At 43.8% G+C, this 21,006-nt stretch overlaps 1 protein-coding gene across 2 annotated transcripts in view; it reads left to right on the top strand.

Moving 5' to 3' along the window:
* The first annotated feature begins 1,490 nt into the window (after window positions 1-1,490).
* ZDHHC7 (zinc finger DHHC-type palmitoyltransferase 7) overlaps window positions 1,491-21,006 on the top strand; it is a 28,629-nt gene continuing 9,113 nt past the window's right edge. Inside the window, exons 1-4 of one of the 2 annotated variants that reach the window (XM_056525491.1) lie at window positions 1,491-1,767; window positions 12,001-12,083; window positions 13,780-14,103; window positions 20,367-20,491. In XM_056525491.1, coding sequence (XP_056381466.1) covers window positions 13,798-14,103; window positions 20,367-20,491 — 431 coding nt within the window. In that variant the 5' untranslated portion in view covers window positions 1,491-1,767; window positions 12,001-12,083; window positions 13,780-13,797. Of the gene's footprint in view, window positions 1,772-12,000; window positions 12,084-13,779; window positions 14,104-20,366; window positions 20,492-21,006 lie in introns of both variants that reach the window. The other variant, XM_056525489.1, reaches the window with a different exon arrangement.

The following is a 21,006-nucleotide window of genomic DNA, read 5'->3' as shown; positions in this document are numbered from 1 at the left end:
TTCTTTTCAATTTCCTCACACCAATAATAATTTTTTGGCTTTGCAGTACATTTTATGCTAAAATTAATGATGTCATTACAAAGTACAATTGGCCATGCAAAAAAAAAATAAGTCCTCATATGGGTCTGTGGATGGAACTATAAAATAATTATGGCTCTTAGAATGTAAGGAGGAAAAAATGAAAATGCTAAAATAAAATTGGCTATGGTACACATTTTTTATAATCCCCGGTGCCCGGGTTGCAAAAAGTAACAAAACAAACTTTAACTCACCTTCCGACGTCCCCCCGTTACGCTGGTGTCCCAGTCCTCTGGTGCGGCCAGCTTCTTCCTGCTTACTGGCAATGACTCCTACTGCGCTCAGCGTACCACCGGCCAAAGTGATGGCCCCCCTTGGCCGGTGATAGGCTGAGCATACTGTCATGTAAGAAGCCTGGGCCCTGTCTTCTCCCTGCTGCCCGGGCTCCTTACATGACAGTGTGCTCAGCCTATCACCAGCAAAGGCGGGACATCACTTTGGCCGGTGGTACGCTGAGCGCCGTATGAGTCACTGAGCCCAGGAAGAAGCCCATCACCGGAGGACCAAGACACCGATAACGGGAGAACGTCCGAAGGTGAGTTAAAGTTTGTTTTGTTACTTTTTACCGCCCAAGCACAGGCGATTATAAATAATGTGTACCACAGATCTCCTTTAAGGCCCAAATGGGCTGTGATCTTAAGGGGTTATCCAGCTGGAGAAGGATTTTTCAATACTTTGGTCAGTTAAAAGTCTATAAAAAAAACAGCCAGCAGTGCCTCCGGTGTCCAGCTCCAGTCCCCGGCTATGATCCTCTTCTGCTCCAAAGATTGTGGTGTCCAGGCCCCGAGTGACATCAGGGCAATGAGTGTCACACTATCACGTAGCCAATCACCGGCTGTGGCAATGTCCCGGGGCAGTGTAACACTCCAGGAGCTGGCATCCCTCGGGCCTTGGCATCAAGATTTCTGGAGCAGAAGTGGAGTGCTACTGGGGACCGGAGAGGGACACCAGAGGCACTGTTGTAGTGCTAAAGGTAAAAGTTTGTTTTTTTATAGACTTCTAAGTGACCAGTTTTGAAAAATCCTTCTCCTTTGTTTTTGTCCTATAAACGAATATGTTAAACCTACAGCAATAATGTGGTTTAAAACGGGGCTCAAGTCCCGCAGGAACGCATGGTAACAGAGTTCCTGCACTTTTCCACAGCAGGAACACTGTTCCCATTAACCAGTCCTGTAGGTGGAAATCTTGGGTGAGTTCCCACACTTTTCTCCCCAGGACTTGACCCCTGGTTTAAAAGCACCATAAAATAATGGCTGTTATTACTACAGAGTACAATTGGTCCTGCAAAAAACAAGCCTTCATGTGGCACTGTATATGATAAAATAAAAGAGTTGGTGAAGAGGGGGGGGGGACTGCACTGGTCACTGGGGAGTTAAGGCCAAAAAATATCAGTTTTGAACGTTGTGTAAACTTCAGCCATGTAGTGTAATGGAGCAGATATGACGCAGGAGATAGTAAACCTGCCACAACCTAAATGGCGGGCACTTCGCGTTCTTTCCTCACACTGTGACTCTCGCGACAACATGACTTCACGCATGCCCTCTGGGAACGCTCCGAAATGTACCGAAATCTCCTTCTGCGGCTCCGGAAACAGCCGATCCCACCGACCCCGGAAGTAGCAGCTGGATCCAGGAAAGAGGCTGTGGTGGCCGGCAGCGTCCGAGGGGACAATGGAGGAAAGCGACAGCAACAGGTGAGTGAGGGCGGCTGAGGTGACAGAGCTGTTGCCGCGGCTCCGTGCTCTCCCGTCATTGCCCCATAGAACCTTGTGCCTAGTGCTCTGGCAACAATGTAACAACCTCAGGTCATGTGACTGGCCAGGGAATGGCTGACAGCGCGATGTGTCACAATACACAGCATCGGTCACCCCGAGATACAGGAAGAGGATGGGGGTGATGGTGTGTGTGCAGCGTGTATACACATGCCCGGGCTGTGCCACCCTGCAAATCTTCCTATTATTAGGGAGGGCTATGGAACTGTATGAATGTGTATATATAGATATGTTTACTGTACACCTCCTCCATGGTGAATGACATCTCAGAAAGGGTTATGTGTGTAGATACTTCAGTGTTTCCCAACCAGGGTGCCTCCAGCTGTTGCAAAACTACAACTCCCAGCATGCCCGGACAGCCTTTGGCTGTCCGGGCATGCTGGGAGTTGTAGTTTTGCAACAGCTGGAGGCACCCTGGTTGGGAAACACTGCTTCAAACTATTGTGTGTGCATATATATATATATATATATATAATTCCCATACCTAAACCTTGTGGGAAAAGAAAAGCAATAATGACGCTCTTGTCGCCATATCCCGTTCTTACAGTGCCGATCCTCGGATCATGGACGCCTGGGTGCAGAATTATTTTTTTCGTTCACCCCCTCTTTTATCAATGTTAATTTCCATGTCTTCCCATTTAAATGTTAAGGACTAATGATTTAATACGGTGTTTCCCAACTAGGGTGCCTCCAGCTGTTGCATGTCCAGACAGCCTTTGGCTGGAAGTTGTAGTTTCGCAACAGCTGGAGACACACTGTTTGGTAAACACTAATTCAAGGGGTATTTCAGTTTAGGGAAATGTATCCCCTATACAAAAGATAAGTGTCAGATCGTGTGGAGTCCAACTGCCAGCTCTCCTCCATGGTGATGAGGTTGGCACACGCCCTCCATTCATCTCTGAAGCTCTGTACTTGTGTATGTCCAGCTCTCCTATAGAGATGCATGGAGGGGGCGCATCGATTCGTGTGGTGGTCGACACAGCTCTGTGCATGCGGAGATCTTGGAGGATCCCAGCAGTTGGACCCCTGCAATCTGACACTTTTTCCTATCCCTTGGATCTGTGTGTGTGTGTGTGTGTGTGTGTGTGTGCGTGCGCGCGCTACTGAAGAGAGACAATGAAGCAGCGGCAGTATGCAGTAGGTCAGGCTACTACTCCGACATATCTTAAAGGGGTATTCCAGGATTTTTTTTTTTTATTTGACTATGCTACAGGGGCTGTAAAGTTATTGTAGTTCATAATATAGTGTCTGTACCTGTGTGTGACGGTTTTGATTTTCACCCCAATATTTATGTTTAACAGCATACAAATTGACTGTTAAACATAAATTTTTCCCAGGTTGCAATGCGGCCGAGACCTGACTCACTAGTCAGCTGATAACATGGAGCCTGTCTGCCTCAATGGGTGGAGGGATCGCTTGGTGGGAGAGAGATCAACTGCAACTAATCCAACAGCTGTAGGCACCCTGATTGAAAAGCACAGGTCTTTTGAACAGATGCAGCTCATTTATGTTTCAATGGGTGGGGTGGCTCATGTGTGGGAGGGAGGAAAATAGAATTATGGGATTTGTCATAAAAAAAAAAAAAAGAAAAATCAAACAGGAAATACCAGTTCATAAAAAGCTATCCACAGTGTTATGGTAATCTCACAACATAGCCATTTAGCCCCAAGACAAGAGCAGATCCTTCCTAAGCATGTCCATTACTGCCTGCTAGGTACATACTAAAATCACCTTATGGTGGATAACCCCTTTAACGGAGAACTCCAGAATATAAAAATTGTCCCCCATAGTGCCGGCAGTAAAAAAATAAAGATGTACATACCTTCCTCCGCTCCCCCGGGGCCTTCAGTAATTGGCTACGGTCTCCGCTGCGATCCTCTTCCTGGTTGCCGGTGGTCGGAGAGTCTTACTGCGCTCAGCCAATCGCCAGCCACAGTGAAGTCCTGACTCGGCCGGCGATAGGCTGAGCGACAGTGTGATGTTTTCGGCCCCGGCAACAGGTGCCATATTAGTGAAGAATTTTGTGTCTTGAAGCGTTCTCACACTGCTGCTCAGCCTATCGCCGGCCGAGTCGGGACTTCGCTGCGGCTGGTGATTGGCTGAGCTCAGTATGACTCGCCGAACACCAGCAACCAGGAAGAGGATCGCGGCGGAGACCTTAGCCGGTTACCGGGGGAGCGGAGGAAGGTATGTACATCTTTATTTTTTTACTGCCGGCAGTATGGGGGACAATTTTTATATTCTGTAGTTCTCCTTTAAAGAGAGCCTGTCATCACATTCATGCTGCCCGAACCACAAGCTACTGGGGACTACCTGATGACTTGTGGTTTAGGTAGCATGAAAATGATGACAGGTTCCCTATAAATGTATTCACACATCTGCCACCACAGCCATGCAACAGGCTATGCTATTCCATACCTATGCAAACTACAAAAAACAATCTGCACCTTTTAAATGATACCAAATGTGTAGAAGACCTGAGCTGCTGGCTTATATATGGCCAGGATAGCCCTTTAAGAAAGGCTGGGAATAGTATATTTTTCCCTGATGGACAGTGTGGACATGTTCTCATTAACTATTTTACCTTAAAATTATACTCCAGTGAAATACAATTTTTTTTCTACTCAACTGGTGCCAGAAAGCTAAACAGATAATGTAAATTAATTCTATTTACAAATTGTCGTCCTTCCAGTACAGTGATCCCTCAACTTACAATGGCCTCAACATACAATGGTCTTTTCTGGACCATCGTAAGTTGAAACCAGACTCAACATACAATACTACGGACAGTCCAGATCTGTGCAACGTGTCATTGGCCGGAAGAACCGACCAATCAAAATGGGCATTCACTGGTAAAACCCCTGTATTACTGAAGCGTATGCACTGACTGGGGTCTGGTAGCGCCCCCTACAGTACAGAGTGGTATTACATGTTCTGTACACTTTACCTGTACCAGGGTTAGCTGCTCCTTTGGACACCAGGTGAGGACGACTCCATTACTTTTTTTACTTACAGGACCCTGAAGAAGCTCCTGTCCTCTACATAGACCAGTGTTTCCCAAGCAGGGTGGCCCCAGCTGTTGCAAAACTACAACTCCCAGCATGCCCGGACAGCCTTTGGCTGTTCGGGCATGCTGGGAGTTGTAGTTTTGCAACAGCTGGAGGCTCCCTGCTTGGGAAACACTGACATAGACAGTGATTTACAGCTCCCAGCAGATCTTTCTTACTTTTATATATAAGGATTTGCTTTATCTATATTAGTTATCTACTTATTTTTCTTTAATCCTCACTTTTTTTCTTATTTTTGGATGACATTTTGGGGCTTCAGAACCAATTACCAGATTTCCATAGAGTTCTGGTCTCAACATACAATGGTTTCAACATACAATGGTCGTCCTGGAACCAATTAATATTGTAACTTGAGGGACCACTATACATATCAGCTGCTGTATGCAGAGGAAGTTGTATAGTTCTTTTCTGTCTGACCACAGTGCTCTCTGCTGACACCTATGTCCATGTCAGGAACTGTCTAGAGAAGGAGAGGTTTGCTGTGGGGATTTGTTTCTGCTCTGGACAGTTCCTGACATGGACAGAGGTGTCAGCAGAGAGCACTGTGGTCAGACAGGAAAGAACTGAGCTGCTGGCTTATATATACTTCCCAACTATACAACTTCCTCTTCCTCAAACATTATTTTTTCACCGGAGTACCTCTTTAAAGAGTTAGTCTCCCCTCGCTCGTGCAGCAGGATACATTTATACTTCCCGAGCAATCTCGCAGCCGAATAATTTATTGGAGACTCACATGATCAGACAGATTCCCAGAGGTCCCATAGACTTACCTTAAAAAAAAATAAAAAAAAAAAGTTTTCAATCTGCCTGAAACCACAACTGCCAGGTTTTGCCCATATCAACCAATCACAGCTCAGCTATCAGTGCAAGACACATTTGGGGGAATATTCAAAGAATTTAGTGCCTCTTTTCTTTGCTTTAGCTGCGCTACATTTTCTTAAAATGTGGCGCACACTATTAGCACCACATATTCAGATATTTAGCACCTGATTTAGCACTTTGTTAGGCAATTTTTTTTAAAAGGCGTGGTTGGGCTTTTTGTGCTATTAGCACCCTATTTTCAAAGGTTTAGCACCACTTTCTGGTACTCAGTGTCGCAGCTAATTCCAAGTATACTTGTGTTAAATGATTTGCTTTTTGTGCTATTTGCCCCAAATTTTCAAAAGCCCGAACTCACTTCTGAAAATGAGGCGCAGTTAACACTCTTTGAAGAGCAAAATACGTTTTTGAATATTCCCCCATTATGTTTTGTAAGTGGGGGAAAAATGGAGGTCTATGTGAAAAAAAACACTACTCAGTGGGTGAAAAAGCTCGAACGCATGTTGCGTTTTCCAATACAGTGGTCCCTCAACATACGATGGTAATTCGTTCCAAACGAGCCATCGTTTGTCGAATCCATCGTATGTTGAGGGATCTGTGCAATGTAAAGTATAAGCTGTACTCACCTGTCCCCGCCGCTCGAGATGGTGTCCCCGCCGCTCCTGATGGTGATATCGGGCCTCCGCTGGGCTCTCCGCTGTCTTCTCCGGTCCTCTTCTGTCTTCTCCGGTCCTCTTCTGTCTTCTCCGGTCCTCTTCTGTCTTCTCCGGTCCTCTTCTGTCTTCTCCGGTCCTCTTCTGTCTTCTCCGGTCCTCTTCTGTCTTCTCCGGTCCTCTTCTGTCTTCTCCGGTCCTCTTCTGTCTTCTCCGGTCCTCTTCTGTCTTCTCCGGTCCTCTTCTGTCTTCTCCGGTCCTCTTCTGTCTTCCGCAAGGCCTTACTGGGCCTGCGTAGGGACGTCATTACGCCGCTGCGTATGCCATTCCTATTGGATGGCGTGCGCAGCAGCATATTGACGTCATCGGAGAGGGCCGAGAAGACGCCGGAAGACCAGCGCTGGACCCAGAGGGCAACCCGGAGCATCGTGGAGGGGTAATACTTACCGCACCACACGGGGAACATTAAGCTGCTATCCGGCAGCAGCTTAAGCATTTGGCGCTGCCGGATAGCACTTAATGCGATGGCCCCGACATAAAAAAGCATCGTATGTCGATGCTGACATCGACATGCGATGGCCTCTGAGAGGCCATCGTATGTCGATTTCATCATATGTCGGGGCCATCGTAGGTCGGGAGGGGTCACTGTATCTTCCATGAAACAGTCTTATGTCCCTATTGACTTCCAGCTAACATCTGGTGACAAAGTAAATGCACAAAAATATGATGTGACACAAAGCTTACACTTGACCTCCCATTTGTCTCCATTTTCTACAATAGCACAGTCATTGCAGTTAATGGTTAACAGTCTACTGTATACTTCACTATAGGATACAAGTGCATGTATGGGAGAAATCCATAATCTACTATTCTGAATATCTCAACTGTATCTTACATAATCCAGAGGCTTCTCTGACCATGAGCTTCTTGTATTACAGCGTAGATTTTTGAGAAGTGAAATTCTAAGCTTGTGGGGATGAGAGCAATGTGGGACCCCAATATATCCCATGTATACATTATATAGGCTAGTGACTGCCCTGGACGAGGAACTCATTGCCCTTGGGGGAGCTGAGAGCAACATCTCATCAAGTATCATGTGTACGTGTGTCACATCTGGGTCAGTGTGGAGCAGAGCGCCTCCGGCAAATGCTGCCGCAGCTAATGTCTTCTGGGCCTTTAAAAAGGGAAATAGTAGGAAACCAATGGAAATGTCTGTGTGCGAGCGAAACCCTAGAAACATCAGTTAAAGAGAAAGTTCCCCCAATTCAAAAGATTCAGTCAGAATGAAAGTCCTTAGCGCGATCTCTTCTGTCTCCGTCCTTCACCCCAATGTATACGAGTGATAAGCAGCAGCCAGTGGTTCCTGCTCAGCTTATCATCCATCAGATTACATTTGACCTTTTACTTTTCATACCATAGTGTTGTTTCTCTCATGTCAGAGTGCTGCCGTCACTTATTTAACCATGGACTGTCCATCGAAATACTTTGTGGCTGATCTTACCACAAAGAAAGAAAAAAAGCGGATATACTAAAATGCAATGCACACCTTTCAGTAACAACAATATTCTGGATGACATATTAATCTTTATTAGCAAATAAAATACAAAAAGACACTGGAGTTCTGTGGCGGGCACATGTTGTGACCTGTTTATACCTTCATTCGTCTAGTCTCCCGTCTGGTACCCCGCATTGGTTTGCAGGTTATACTTTTATATTTATTGTTATACTTATTCTGTAGGGCAGCCAGTCTAGCATTTATATAGAGTATAGGGCAGCATTATTTTGCCTTGATGCCACACTGTAAATTGGATTCACAGTGTGTCATCAAGGCAAAGTAAAGGGCAGTTTAGGGCATGTATTGCACTGTACCGTAAGATGCTACTAGTCCGCTACTCTGTGCATGCACTTCAGTAACAAGGGTGTTTACCAGCAAAATACCCGCTCTGTTTTGTTACTTCACTCATACATGCTATGGATCTGGACTGTTTCCGGCATTGTGACTTGAGTATGATTTTAAGTTATAATGGTCCAGGAAAGACCATTGTACACTGAAAATATTGTAATTTAAGGGATCCCTTTTTATTCGATTAGGTCTGACTCCTGGCACCCCAGCAGTTCAGCTGTTTGAAAAGTTTATTATTTAGTATTACTAGTAGCGATAGTGCAAGGTGCTGCACCTTTGTCCTATTGAAGTAAAAAAAAAAAGAAAGCCAATGTTGCAGTACTATGCACCGCTGCTGCTAATAGTAAAACAATGCAGGCACAAGTTCTGGTAACCCTTGAAGAGAATGCAATGCTTGTGTGAACACCACAACTAGAGATGAGCGAATTTACAGTAAATTCGATTCATCACGAACTTCTCAGCTCGGCAGTTGATGACTTATCCTGCATAAATTAGTTCAGCTTTCAGGTGCTCCCGTGGGCTGGAAAAGGTGAATACAGTCCTAGAAGACTCTTTCCTAGGACTGTATCCACCTTTTCCAGCCCACCGGAGCACCTGAAAGCTGAACTAATTTATGCAGGATAAGTCATCAACTGCCGAGCTGAGAAGTTCGTGACGAATCGAATATACTGTAAATTTGCTCATCTCTAACCGCAACCTCTTGAAACTTCGGATCAGTGTGGGGGTCTGAAGATACACCCCTGCTAATCTAATATTGATACCAATACAGTTTTATAAAGCTCCGCAACCTCTTTTAAGTCCCTATTTAAACCATGTTTTGGGGGTATGTGGCCAGCATATTTTAGTATGTCCTACCACATTTTTGTGGCCTGTAAGAGAAATTTTTTTTTTTCTTCAGGAAATAGACTAATCTTGGCCACTGGTAAACCATGTTCAGTCTGTTAAAGTCAATGGGTCAACACAGTATACATAGGCAGACGCTTTTGCAGATATTTCAACGTTTACTGGCGATACATCCCAAAAAATCCCAACAGGTCCTTTTCTTAGTTGGGCTCCGGATGATGAATACCATTTCTATGGTGCAGTCTCCAGCAATTGGTCCTCATATCAGTATCACGTTCTGCGTTCCTTGGTTTAGATTATTGAGTGAAACCTGTAATTACCTTTTTAACAAGTTCCATCTATAGTTTATAGTAATGACCTTGTAACACTGGCAGTGGGCTGGATCTCTATGTCCTGGGCAAAGTAAGAGCTGATTGATCGCTCATTACTTATGTATGTGGAGCAGCTAAAAAAACTGATCTCCCGGACTCATCTGCCCAGTCCACGGATTGCAGGTGAAGGTTGTCCCTGCACGTAGTATAACCATAGGACTTAATTGTTACTTCATCAGGCCATGAAAGTTCTTTGGGGGTCTGTTCTTCCTCTGGATGTTCTCTGTCCATTTGCCCTTGATGTCTGCAACAAGATCATGGCAACTGGGTTTTCAGCTTACATCCGGTTTACAACAAAACCCCAGGCCGTGAAGGGTCCAGTGTCTTTGGAACCTTTCAGTCTATTATTCCATATGGGGAGTAGGATGTGACACAGATGAAGAAGCTGAGTGTCAAAGATGTAGGGCTGTGTTTACACTGCATTTTTTTTTGTGTGTTTTTTATTTCATTTAAAGGTCAGGGGAAAATATCTACCTCAATGTCCTTCAGCTTCAGGACCCCTGCTTATCTCTGCTTGTTGCTACTTCAGAGATGAGTCTTCTCAACAGGACCTGTCCGATCAACCAATCAGTGGCCATGGTGATATTTTTCCGTAGTCAGTGATTTGTTAAGCGGGCAGGTCCTGGTAAAAAAGACTCTTTTCAGGGGTAGCAACAAGCAGAGATGAGCAGAGGTCCAAAAGTCACTGGAACAGGAGCTGCAGGAGACAGAAGTAGGTTTAATTATTTTATTTTATTTTTACCCTGCAGGAGAAGCCGCTACTTTTAAAACAACAATAACTGCATTGCAAAACCATTGCGATTTTCTGTAACCATACATCCTTCTTGTGCAATTTATATTTCATCTGATCTTCAAATTGCAATAAAACTGTGGTGGTGGCATGCTTCCTATTTCTTTGCAGCCATCTTTTGCCCCTTTAAAGGAGTAGTCCAGTGGTGAAAAACTTATCCCCTATCCTAAGGATAGGGGATAAGTTTTAGATCGCGGGGGGTCTGACCGCTGGGGCCCCCTGTGATCTCTTGTACGGGACCTCGACAGCCCGCAGAAAGGGGGCGTGTTGACCACCGCACGAAGCAGTGGCTGACATGCCCCCTCAATACAACTCTATGGCAGAGCCTTCGGCAATCTCCAGGTCTGCTATAGAGTTGTATTGAGGGGGTGTGTCGGCCGCCGCTCAGTGCGGTGGTCTACACGCGCTATCTGGCCAGCGAGCCGGGGCCCCCTTACAGAGAGATCGCGGGGGGCCCCAGCGGTCGGACCCCCCGCGATCTGAAACCTATCCCCTATCCTTAGGATAGGGGATAAGTTTTTCACCACTGGACTACCCCTTTAAAGAACAGCTGTTAAATATTATAATATTAAGTTTAATTGAACTATATTATACATAAAAGCAAACAATTTAATTTTTTTTGTACAAAAGCTGGCAGAAATGTGTGAACATTGCTTAAGAGTGGTCTTAAGCTATGTTCTCATTACAACTTCCCATTATTATTGGGGTATACATCAGCAACCTGTCAAAGAAGGTATGGCAATGTATGCCAGGGTAAAAGCACACGAAACTACCCATTTCAATCATACAAAAGAAACCTATACTTTCAGGAAATGGCTCAAAGGTTGTCATTCACTACATTTAGTCTATTAATTTCAGTATGTCCTCTGTCAGTACACTGTGGTAAATTTTAGCAAGTTTGTTAAATAAATTACTAAAGTATAAATACCAAGCTTACTGGAAACCCTGATGGGAACACATGTTCAGGTTTTATATTCTAATGTTCTAGCTACCACATGTTGAAAAAGCCACAACCACAGGTTATATTGTGGGCACAGTTTCATCTGCGTGGACTGTCCACATTGGTGAAACCATACCCTGACTCTTTCTGTCCAGTTATGATACACACCTTACTTTAGCTTCAAATACCGCATCCCCCACACTTAAGCAAAACTTGATCAAAACCTAAACTTGTAAGAGCCCCCATAGATAATCCCTGCTGAGAGGATCTGACGTAGTGATAGGACTCCCTATTCCTGGGCTTGGGTGAACTCGCCTGGTTACATTCTCCAGAACTGGTCTGATCGCAGGGCCTTTTAGTGACTCATTAATTTATTTGCTGTCTAGTAATGAGTTAATGCTTGTAGATGTCAGCTCAGTTGTATATGTTTTATTCATATTTTTTTATCAGCCACATTCCTCTCATCATCATCGAGGTTTCCACATGTCACCAGGGAGGTGGCTGTTCTCATTGGCTGCCAGTGGATTTATGTATATATTGTCAGGTGACTTGTCCCTACAGAACACTTTTTTAGATCAGGTGTCGGAGTGGCAGGTTGCAGTTCTCGTGCTGAGGTCCAGGTGCTTTACCTGCCTGTGGACACAAGATTACCAGCGCTCCTCTGCACATACATCCCAACACAACCAGAAACACCAAGCTACAAGAAAGCCTGCCCCACTCCTCTCCCAGGAACATCCTGAATTCTGTGTCTTTTTGTCATTGTAGATTTCATCGGACATGATTAGACATCGGTTTCATGGTCAGGAGCTACATGCGATGTCGGTGTAACAGTTATCCCGACTTTGAGGTGAGTTGTGAGATCTGTCATCAGCTGTAGGCATTACAAGTTTCTATTAAGTTAAAGTGGTATTCCAAGTTAAAATATCTCCCAAAGTGTCAGATCACAGGGGAGGGTGGTCAGAAAGGAGACCAGGGAGGTCTATGCTATGAATTAAGCGCAAATCATGCATGTCTATGAAGCTCCGTTCATTGTCTATGAAGCTGCTGAAGAGAGCTGAGTACAACACTTACCTACCTTGGGCAGGTCATGTAAAGAATGAATGCGCATATGCCACTCTCTTCTTGGATCTTTTCACAACTGAGAGTTTGTTACAGTATACCCAGTCAAGTCTTTTAGCTTCTCATAGTTTGATATGTCTACTGGAGACCAGACTGCTCACAGAGGATTGTCTTGACTAAGCACATCTGAAACAAGCCCTCACCAGTGTGCGTGCAGGTTTAGGTGTTTTCAGCCTCTGGGTGTAAACATTGGCCCAGATTTATCAATCTGTGTAAGAGAAATAAATGGAGTAATTTTCAAAAAGCAACCAATCACAGCTCAGCTAACAAGCTCTGGTAAAGTGAAACCTGAGCTGTGATTGGTTGTTATGGGAAAATCACTCTATTTTTTCTCCCACACAGTCTCATAAATCTGGGCCATTGTTTCTATTTTAGCAAAGATCTTTATAAAATGGTGAGACAATTGAATGGATATTTTCGGAATTTAAAGTTATCACATATCCAAAGGTTAGTGGAAAACTAGTTGATCACTGGGGGTACAAATGCTGGGACCCCCCGCCAATCACAAGTACTGGGGGAGAAATTTCCCTGGCAACGAAAGAAGTGGTCCGCGCATACGCAACCAGCACTCCATTCATTGTCTAAAGAGCAACACTTGGCATTGTTCAGCTCTAGAGTGTGTAGTTCACTGTTATCATCCTTTTTAGGCTGTGGAGAGGCTGACGGTAGGAGACTGTCACTGTAGAATACAATCTTTTGGCTATTTCCGACTTGTATAGTTGTGAACTGTGTAACAGAGATATACAGGTGATAATAGGTTTAACTGGTAACAACACTTTAAGGCAGAGTTGGGGCTGACATAAGTGTTGTGTGATTGGACAATTGAAGGGAACTGCAGAAATTCCTGCCTCCATTATCACTGTCACATCTCACTGCTGACTTTAGGGTCATTGGCCTTTTTAAACCACATGTGAACCTTTGAGCCAGTAATATGTGTGTACAGCGACTGTTCTTTAAGACAGTCCCACATAACCACCGGCATGTGCTGAAAGAATCGTAAGATTTTGAATCTCCAAAGGAAAAAAGACATCTCCAATAAATTCATGTTCTCTGTCCTCTTCATCCAACAGCTATTGCAGCTCATATGATGGTTGTCACTCAATTTTCTATATCCCTTAATGGCAGTGATGTCCTGTTATGTGGCAGTACTGAAGCAGGGGATGTATCACTGAACTACTGGGCAGATTTGCCTTTCATCTGAGTGACAGCAGTGAATGCTTGACGGTAGATGAGCAGTTCGGCCTGGAGTCGGGTAGAAACAGGTTTATTTATGTCACTTCTGCCAGGTTTTTCTGTATCTGTAATGGTATAAAGTGGTTGTATCTCCACAGATCTTCACTTTTGTGCCGCTGTCATGTGACCATACTGTGCAAGATGTTTGTCACCATACATGATGTAACTTTGTGTTTTCTCTTCTTTCCAAGGACAAGTTTCTGTGAGACATGCAGGCGTCAGCACATCGCTTCCGTGACGTGGAGCACCATCCTCTTCTTAATGAGAGCGATGGCTACAATTCCTCCCCCTCGGAGGCAGAGCTGGTGGATAAGCTGTGGTTTATACGGGATGGCTGCGGCATGGTCTGTGCTGTCATAACATGGATGCTGGTCTTCTATGCAGACTTTGTGGTGACTTTTGTCATGATCCTCCCCTCCAGAGACTTTTGGTATTCAGTTATTAATGGAACCATGTTTAACTGCCTGGCAGTGCTGGCGCTGACCTCCCACTTGAGGACAATGCTGACCGACCCGGTAAGTACCACCATCTTCTCCTGATACCAGAAGACGAAAAACTTGGAATAATTCCTGGATACTTGGGCGCAGAAGCTGTTCAAAAATGATCACATGGAGTTCTCAGAACATCACTCGAAAAGGATAATTATAACATTAAAGGCTACGAATATAATGCATTTCTGAGCCATTTGATCATTTTTAAATGGCTTTTGCGCCCAATTATTCACAAATTTTTCTTTTTCTGGTATTCTGCTTACTTCAGTGGATCTGGTATCTGAGACCGGAACCCAGTGGCTGCACCGTTCTATTTTATCGCTGAGAGCTCTAAGTTTATAATACATAACAGCAGCTGAGCGTTTACCCGAAAGGGATTTCTCTAAGGCTGGGTTCACATCACGTTTTCTCCCATATGGGAGCGTATACAGCAGAGGAGAGCGAAAACCTCGCGCTCCTGTATGCCTATCTATGCGCTCCCGTATGTAATTCATTTCTATGAGCCAGCCGGCTCATTTTTACGCCGTATGGGCTTTTACAACCGGACCTAAAACCATGGTTGACCACAGTTTTAGGTCCGGGGAAAAAGCGCATACAGCGCAAAAATGAGCCAACCGGACCGAACTTTTCACTCCGGCTGACTCATAGAAATGAATTACATACGGGAGCGCATAGAAAGGCATACGGGAGCGCAAGGTTTTAGCTCTCCCCTGCCGTATGCGCTCCTGTATGGGAGAAAACATGATGTGAACCCAGCCTCACACTGTGCACCTTCAATATTTTGTGAACCTACTACGCTATGTGGAGCTCTGCTGTTTCCCTTTTCTACATGTAGGCAATTATGTACTTAAAAGAATAGAACTACTATAATACTGACTTCTATGTACATGAATATACCAACTATAATACTGCTATGTTCAATAATCAGACCATTATAATACTGCATCATGTAGAAGTATAAAATTACTATAATACTGCTCCCTATTTAGAAGAAAATAACTGCTATAATACTGCCTCCTATATACAAATAAACTATTGTTCTCTATGTACAAGAATAGAATAACTATAATACTGCAATAAATATAGATAGTCTGTCCATCTCTCACTCATTCTCACTTTCTTTATTGGTCTGTCTGTCTGTTGTTCTGTCTGTCTCTACACTGCTCAAAAAAATAAAGGGAACACTTAAAGGACAACTGTAGTGGAACACTTTTATATATGCCCGTGCCTCAAAAATAAACAACTCATACATACCTTCCTACAAGCCCCCGTCGGTCCGGCACAAGCCTCACGGTCCGGCTCTGCGGCGTCCCCATCCCCAGGAAGTGGAATGAGGTGAGCACTGCTGGACCGTGAGGCCTGTGCCGGTCCAACGGGGGCTCATAGGAAGATATGTATGAGTTTATTTTGTTTGTTTTTGAGGCCCCGGCATATATAAAAGTATTCCACTACAGTTGTCCTTTAAACAACACAATGTAACTCCAAGTCAATCACACTTCTGTGAAATCACACTGTCCACTCAGGAAGCAACACTGATTGACAATCAATTTCACATGCTGTTGTGCAAATGGAACGTACAACAGGTGGAAATTATGGGCAATTAGCAAGACACACCCACTAAAGGAGTGGTTCTGCAGGTGGTGACCATAGACCACTTCTCAGTTCCTATGCTTACTGGCTGATGTTTTGGTCACTTTTGAATGCTGGCGGTGCATGAGACGGAGTCTACAACCCACACAAGTGGATCAGATAGTGCAGCTCATCCAGGATGGCACATCAATGCGAGCTGTGGCAAGAAGGTTTGCTGTGTCAGAACGGTCAGAAACAGACTCCATGAGGGTGGTATGAGGGCCCGACCTCCACAGGTGGGGGTTATGCTTACAGCCCAACACCATGCAGGACATTTGGCATTTGCCAGAGAACACCATGATTGGCAAATTCGACACTGGTGCCCTGTGCTCTTCACAGATGAAACCAGGGTCACACTGAGCACATGTGACAGACGTGACAGAGTCTGGAGATGCAGTGGAGAACGTTCTTCTGCCTGCAACATCCTCCAGCATGACCAGTTTGGCGATGGGTCAGTAATGGTGTGGGGTGGCATTTCTTTGGGGGGCCGCACAGCCCTCCATGTGCTTGCCAGAGGTATCCTGACTGCCATTAGGTACCGATATGAGATCCTCAAATCCCTTGTGAGACCATATGCTGGTGTGGTTGACAATGCTAGATCTCATGGCTGGATATGGACTGGCCCGCCCGTTCCCCTGACTTGAATCCGATTGAGCACATCTGAGACATCATATCTCACTCCATGCACCAACGCCACGTTGCACCACAGACTGTCCAGGAGTTGGTGGATGCTTTAGTCCAGGTCTGGGAAGACATCTCTCAGGAGACCATCTCCACCTCATCAGGAGCATGCCCAGGCGTTGTAGGGAGGTCATACGGGCACGTGGAGGCCACACACACTACTGAGCCTCATTTTGACTTGTTTTAAGGACATTACATCAAAGTTGGATCAGCCTGTACTGTGGTTTTCCACTTTGATTTTGAGTGTGACTCTATATCCAGACCTCCATAGGTTGATAAATTTGATTTCCATTGATAATTTTTGTGTGATTTTGTCAGCACATTCAACTATGTAAAGACGAAAGTATTTCAAACGATTAGTTCATTCATTCAGATCTAGGATGTGTAATCTTAGTGTCCCCCTTATTGTTTTGAGCAGTGTATTTATCTGTTAAACTTTTTTTTATTACCTGCTTTCAAGCTGTCGGAGACCTTTTATTAGCCTATGTTGTGTTTGACAACTAGACCCAGATTGAGCTGTAGTTGTTGCCTTTGCGACAGTGATTGTTTGCTGTACAGTTACATGTAGTCGTTGACTGGTTGGGTGCTTGGTGCTGTTTAACTCTTGCCATCATATTTATCTTGTTCTCTGATGTCATGGTATGAGCTGTAGGTGGCTTTGCAGTTTTCTGTGGAATTAGGGATGAATCAGCTGGTCACATTACCGAGATACCCAGTGTTACATATTTAAAGGGAATATATCCTCATCAGAAAATGGTCTATATTGTTTTTTATTATCATAGTGTTTAAGAATTTTTTGTGAGGTTTCTTCTAATTTTATCCATTTTAATATCTATATTGTTTTTTTTATCCTGAAATATTGCCATTTTCGTTTTCACCACGAAGCATAAAACTAAGCTAAAACTTCCTGTTCTGTCTTTGATATGGAAGCTGCTGGAAAGGGATCTGTACAGCATTATAGTGAGAAGACCAATAAATGAAGTTGACCACTCAGTCCCCGCCCCTTCTTTGACATGACCTTTTTAAGGTTCAGGAGTATGCACCGTAATGTTTCCCATTCTTGTGAATGGAACAGCTATTGTCTATTGTTGCCTTTGTCCTTGGAACTTACTGTAAAGTATAAATGTTGTCAAAAACATCCAAGACAAGATTTCAACCCCATAAAAAGGTTATTAAAAAAATATTAGAAGATAGTTAAAAAAATAAAAAAGGCTATGATACATTTTCCTGATCACTATGCTGTGTTGATGGCTGACTGGCATGGATAATCTGGTTTACATGTTTGGTTTACAAGTAAAAATCTGATTCATCCTCCTGATTTGATTCCACCCATCGATAATTATAGGATAGGGAATGAGGTAACATGGCTTCCTCTTGTCAGGAATCGCTAAACCAGATGAAGACAATAGTGCAGTACAAATCACACTATCTTAAAATAATATAATATACAAAATAACAAACAATATCGGAATTCAGGAACTTTGTCAAACACACAGCCAGGGGTTTGTAGCCAAAGTCAGGATCAGGACCCAGAGTGGATGTCATCCATGCCAGGGTCATACACAGAATCACAAACCGTAACAATATGAATGCTCTTACATAGTTACATAGTTAGTACGGTTGAAAAAAAAGACATGCGTCCATCAAGTTCAACCAGGGAATTGAAGGGTAGGGGTGTGGCGCGATATTGGGGAAGGGATGGGATTTTATATTTCTTCATAAGCATTAATGTTATTTTGTTCCAGAAATGTATCCAACCCTGTTTTAAAGCTGTAAATTTTTCCTGCTGTGACCAGTTCCTGAGGTAGACTGTTCCTTAAGTTCACAGGTCTTATGGTAAAGAAGGCGTCTCGCCCCTTGAGACTAAACCTTTTCTTCTCCAGAAGGAGGGAGTGCCCCCTCGTCCTTTGGGGGGGTTTAACCTGGAACAGTTTTTCTCCATATTTTTTGTATTGCCCATTAATATACTTATATACATTTATCATATCCCCCCTTAAATGTCTCTTCTCAAGACTAAACAATTGTAACTCCTTTAATCGTTCCTCATAGCTAAGATGATCCATGCTCCATATTAGTTTAGTCGCACGTCTCTGCACCCTTTCCAGCTCCACAGTGTCCCTTTTATGGACTGGTGCCCAAAACTGAACAGCATATTCCAGGTGAGTCCGTACCAATGCTTTATAAAGGGGGAGTATTATGTCCCTGTCCCTCGAGTCCATGCCTCTTTTTATACATGACAATATCCTGCCGGCTTTGGAAGCAGCAGCCTGACATTGCATGCTATTCTGTAGTCTGTGATCTACAAGTACACCCAGATCCTTCTCTACCAGTGACTCTGCCAGTTTAATCCCCCCCCCTAAGACATGACGCATGCATGTTATTAGTACCCAGATGCATAACTTTACATTTATCCACATTGAACCTCATTTGCCAAGTGGATGCCCAGACACTTAGTCTATCCAAGTCATCTTGTTGATGATATTACTGAATTTAGTTCTCTAAGAACTCTTGGGTGCAATCCATCTGGTCCTGGAGATTTGCTTACATTTATATCACTTAACTTACCTTGTACCATCTCTACATTAAGCCAGTTGAGTACATTACATGATGTGTTACCAGCACTGACCTGGCCAATGTCAGCTCCTTTTTCCATAGTGTATACAGAACTAAAGAACCCATTCAGTAGCTCCGCCTTCTCTTGATCGCCCGTGACAACCTCCCCATTATCATTATTAAGGGGTCCTACATGCTCTGTCCTTGTTTTTTTTGTATTTATATATGTAAAAAAATATTTAGGATTAGTTTTGCTTTCTTTGTCCACCTGTCTCTCATTTTGAATTTTTGCTGTTTTTATTACATTTTTACAGATTTTATTAAGCTCCTTGTACTGTTATAGCTGACCCATCAGATTTGTATTTTTTTAAAGCAATTTTTTTGTTGTTTATTGCTCTTTTAACATCATTTGTCAGCCATGTAGGATTTAGTTTTAATCGTTTATATTTGTTCCCCTTTGGTATATATTTAGCTGTATAGTTATTTAGAGTTGATTTAAAGATGTCCCATTTACCTTCTGTATCAGTATTTGAGAACACCTCCCCCCAGTCTATGTCCTGTAGTGCAGCCCTCAGCCCAGGGAAATTTGCCTTTTTAAAGTTATATGTTTTTGCTTTCCCCGCCTGTCTTTGTTTTCTACATCTTAAGTCAAAAGTAACTATATTGTGGTCGCTATTACCAAGGTTTTCCCGCACAGTTACATTACCAACCAGCTCTGCGTTGTTGGAAATGATCAGATCCAACAAGTCACCACTTCTTGTTGGGTCCTCCACAAACTGGCCCATAAAATTATCCTGCAATAAATTAAGGAATTGTCGGCCCTTTGTAGTTTTAGCCAACCCCGGACCCCAATCTATATCTGGATAGTTAAAATCGCCCATTATTACCACTGTACCTGCCTTGGCGGCCCACTCTATTTGTTTATGCAGCCGACCTTCTATCTCTTCAATGATATTAGGGGGTCTGTAGATTACACCAAATATAATTTTTTCAGTATTTCCCTCCTTTTGTAATTCTACCCACAGTGATTCCACATCCTCAGATCTTGGAGATGAGAGACCATGCAAGTAGAGAGGCAGACTGAACTGTAGCAGTTAAAAATGGCCAGGGCCCAGCAGGGAAGAGACTGACTGATTAGTCAGGGAAACAAGGAGCTGCTAGTTAGTATCAGCTGAGGTGTTGTAATGGAGCGTACAAGCGGTACAAACCCTTACACCTTGCAGCTGTACCCTCATCACTGGCTGTGTTCTGCTGTGCAGACAGCTGCTGTTATGATGATGAAAAAAAACACAAAATATTGTGCCTTGGTTGTTGCCTTTTTTAGTTTTATTTAGCTTCTGCCCACTGGTGGGCATTTGATATGTTAAGTGTCTGATCAGACCCTTATGTGTTTATTTTTTTTATTTTTTTCTGGATTATGTTAGGGAGCTGTGCCCAAAGGAAATGCCACAAAGGAATACATGGAGAGTTTACAGCTGAAGCCCGGCGAGGTAATTTACAAGTGTCCGAAGTGTTGCAGCATCAAACCAGAACGCGCTCACCACTGCAGGTAACATAGGAAATACCAACTTGAATGACATACTCTTGTACTCTAGTCACATCCAAAGCTGCATTACAACTTAATTGATTACTAATGGGAATTTGTAAACAATGTCTAGAGAGTGATAGTGATAAGCTTGATAACAAGTACCTTTGGGGGTAGTTACCTAGGGGTGGGGGGGCATTGACAGAGGTAAAAAATACAACTCCTTATTAGATCGTGACTAGAGATGAGCGAAGTTACACTAATTCGATTTGTCACAAACTTCTCGGCTCGGCGTTTGCTGACTTTTCCTGCATAAATTAGTTCAGCTTTCAGGCGCTCCAGTGGGCTGGAAAATGTGGATACAGTCCTAGGAAAGAGTCTCCAGCCCACCGGAGCACCTGAAAGCTGCACTTATGCAGGCTAAAGTCAGCAACTGCCGAGCCGAGAAGTTTGTGACAAATTGAATCACTGTAAGTTCGCTCATCTCTAATCGTGACTGTTAGCTTATTGAAAATCTCTATCTCTGTTCAGATGTGGTT

Source organism: Hyla sarda, chromosome 6 (genome assembly GCF_029499605.1).
Source record: "Hyla sarda isolate aHylSar1 chromosome 6, aHylSar1.hap1, whole genome shotgun sequence".
NCBI classification, from domain to species: Eukaryota; Metazoa; Chordata; class Amphibia; order Anura; family Hylidae; genus Hyla; species Hyla sarda.
The sequence above is the reverse complement of the archived record's forward strand: the minus strand, read 5'-3'. Positions and strand labels throughout refer to the sequence as shown.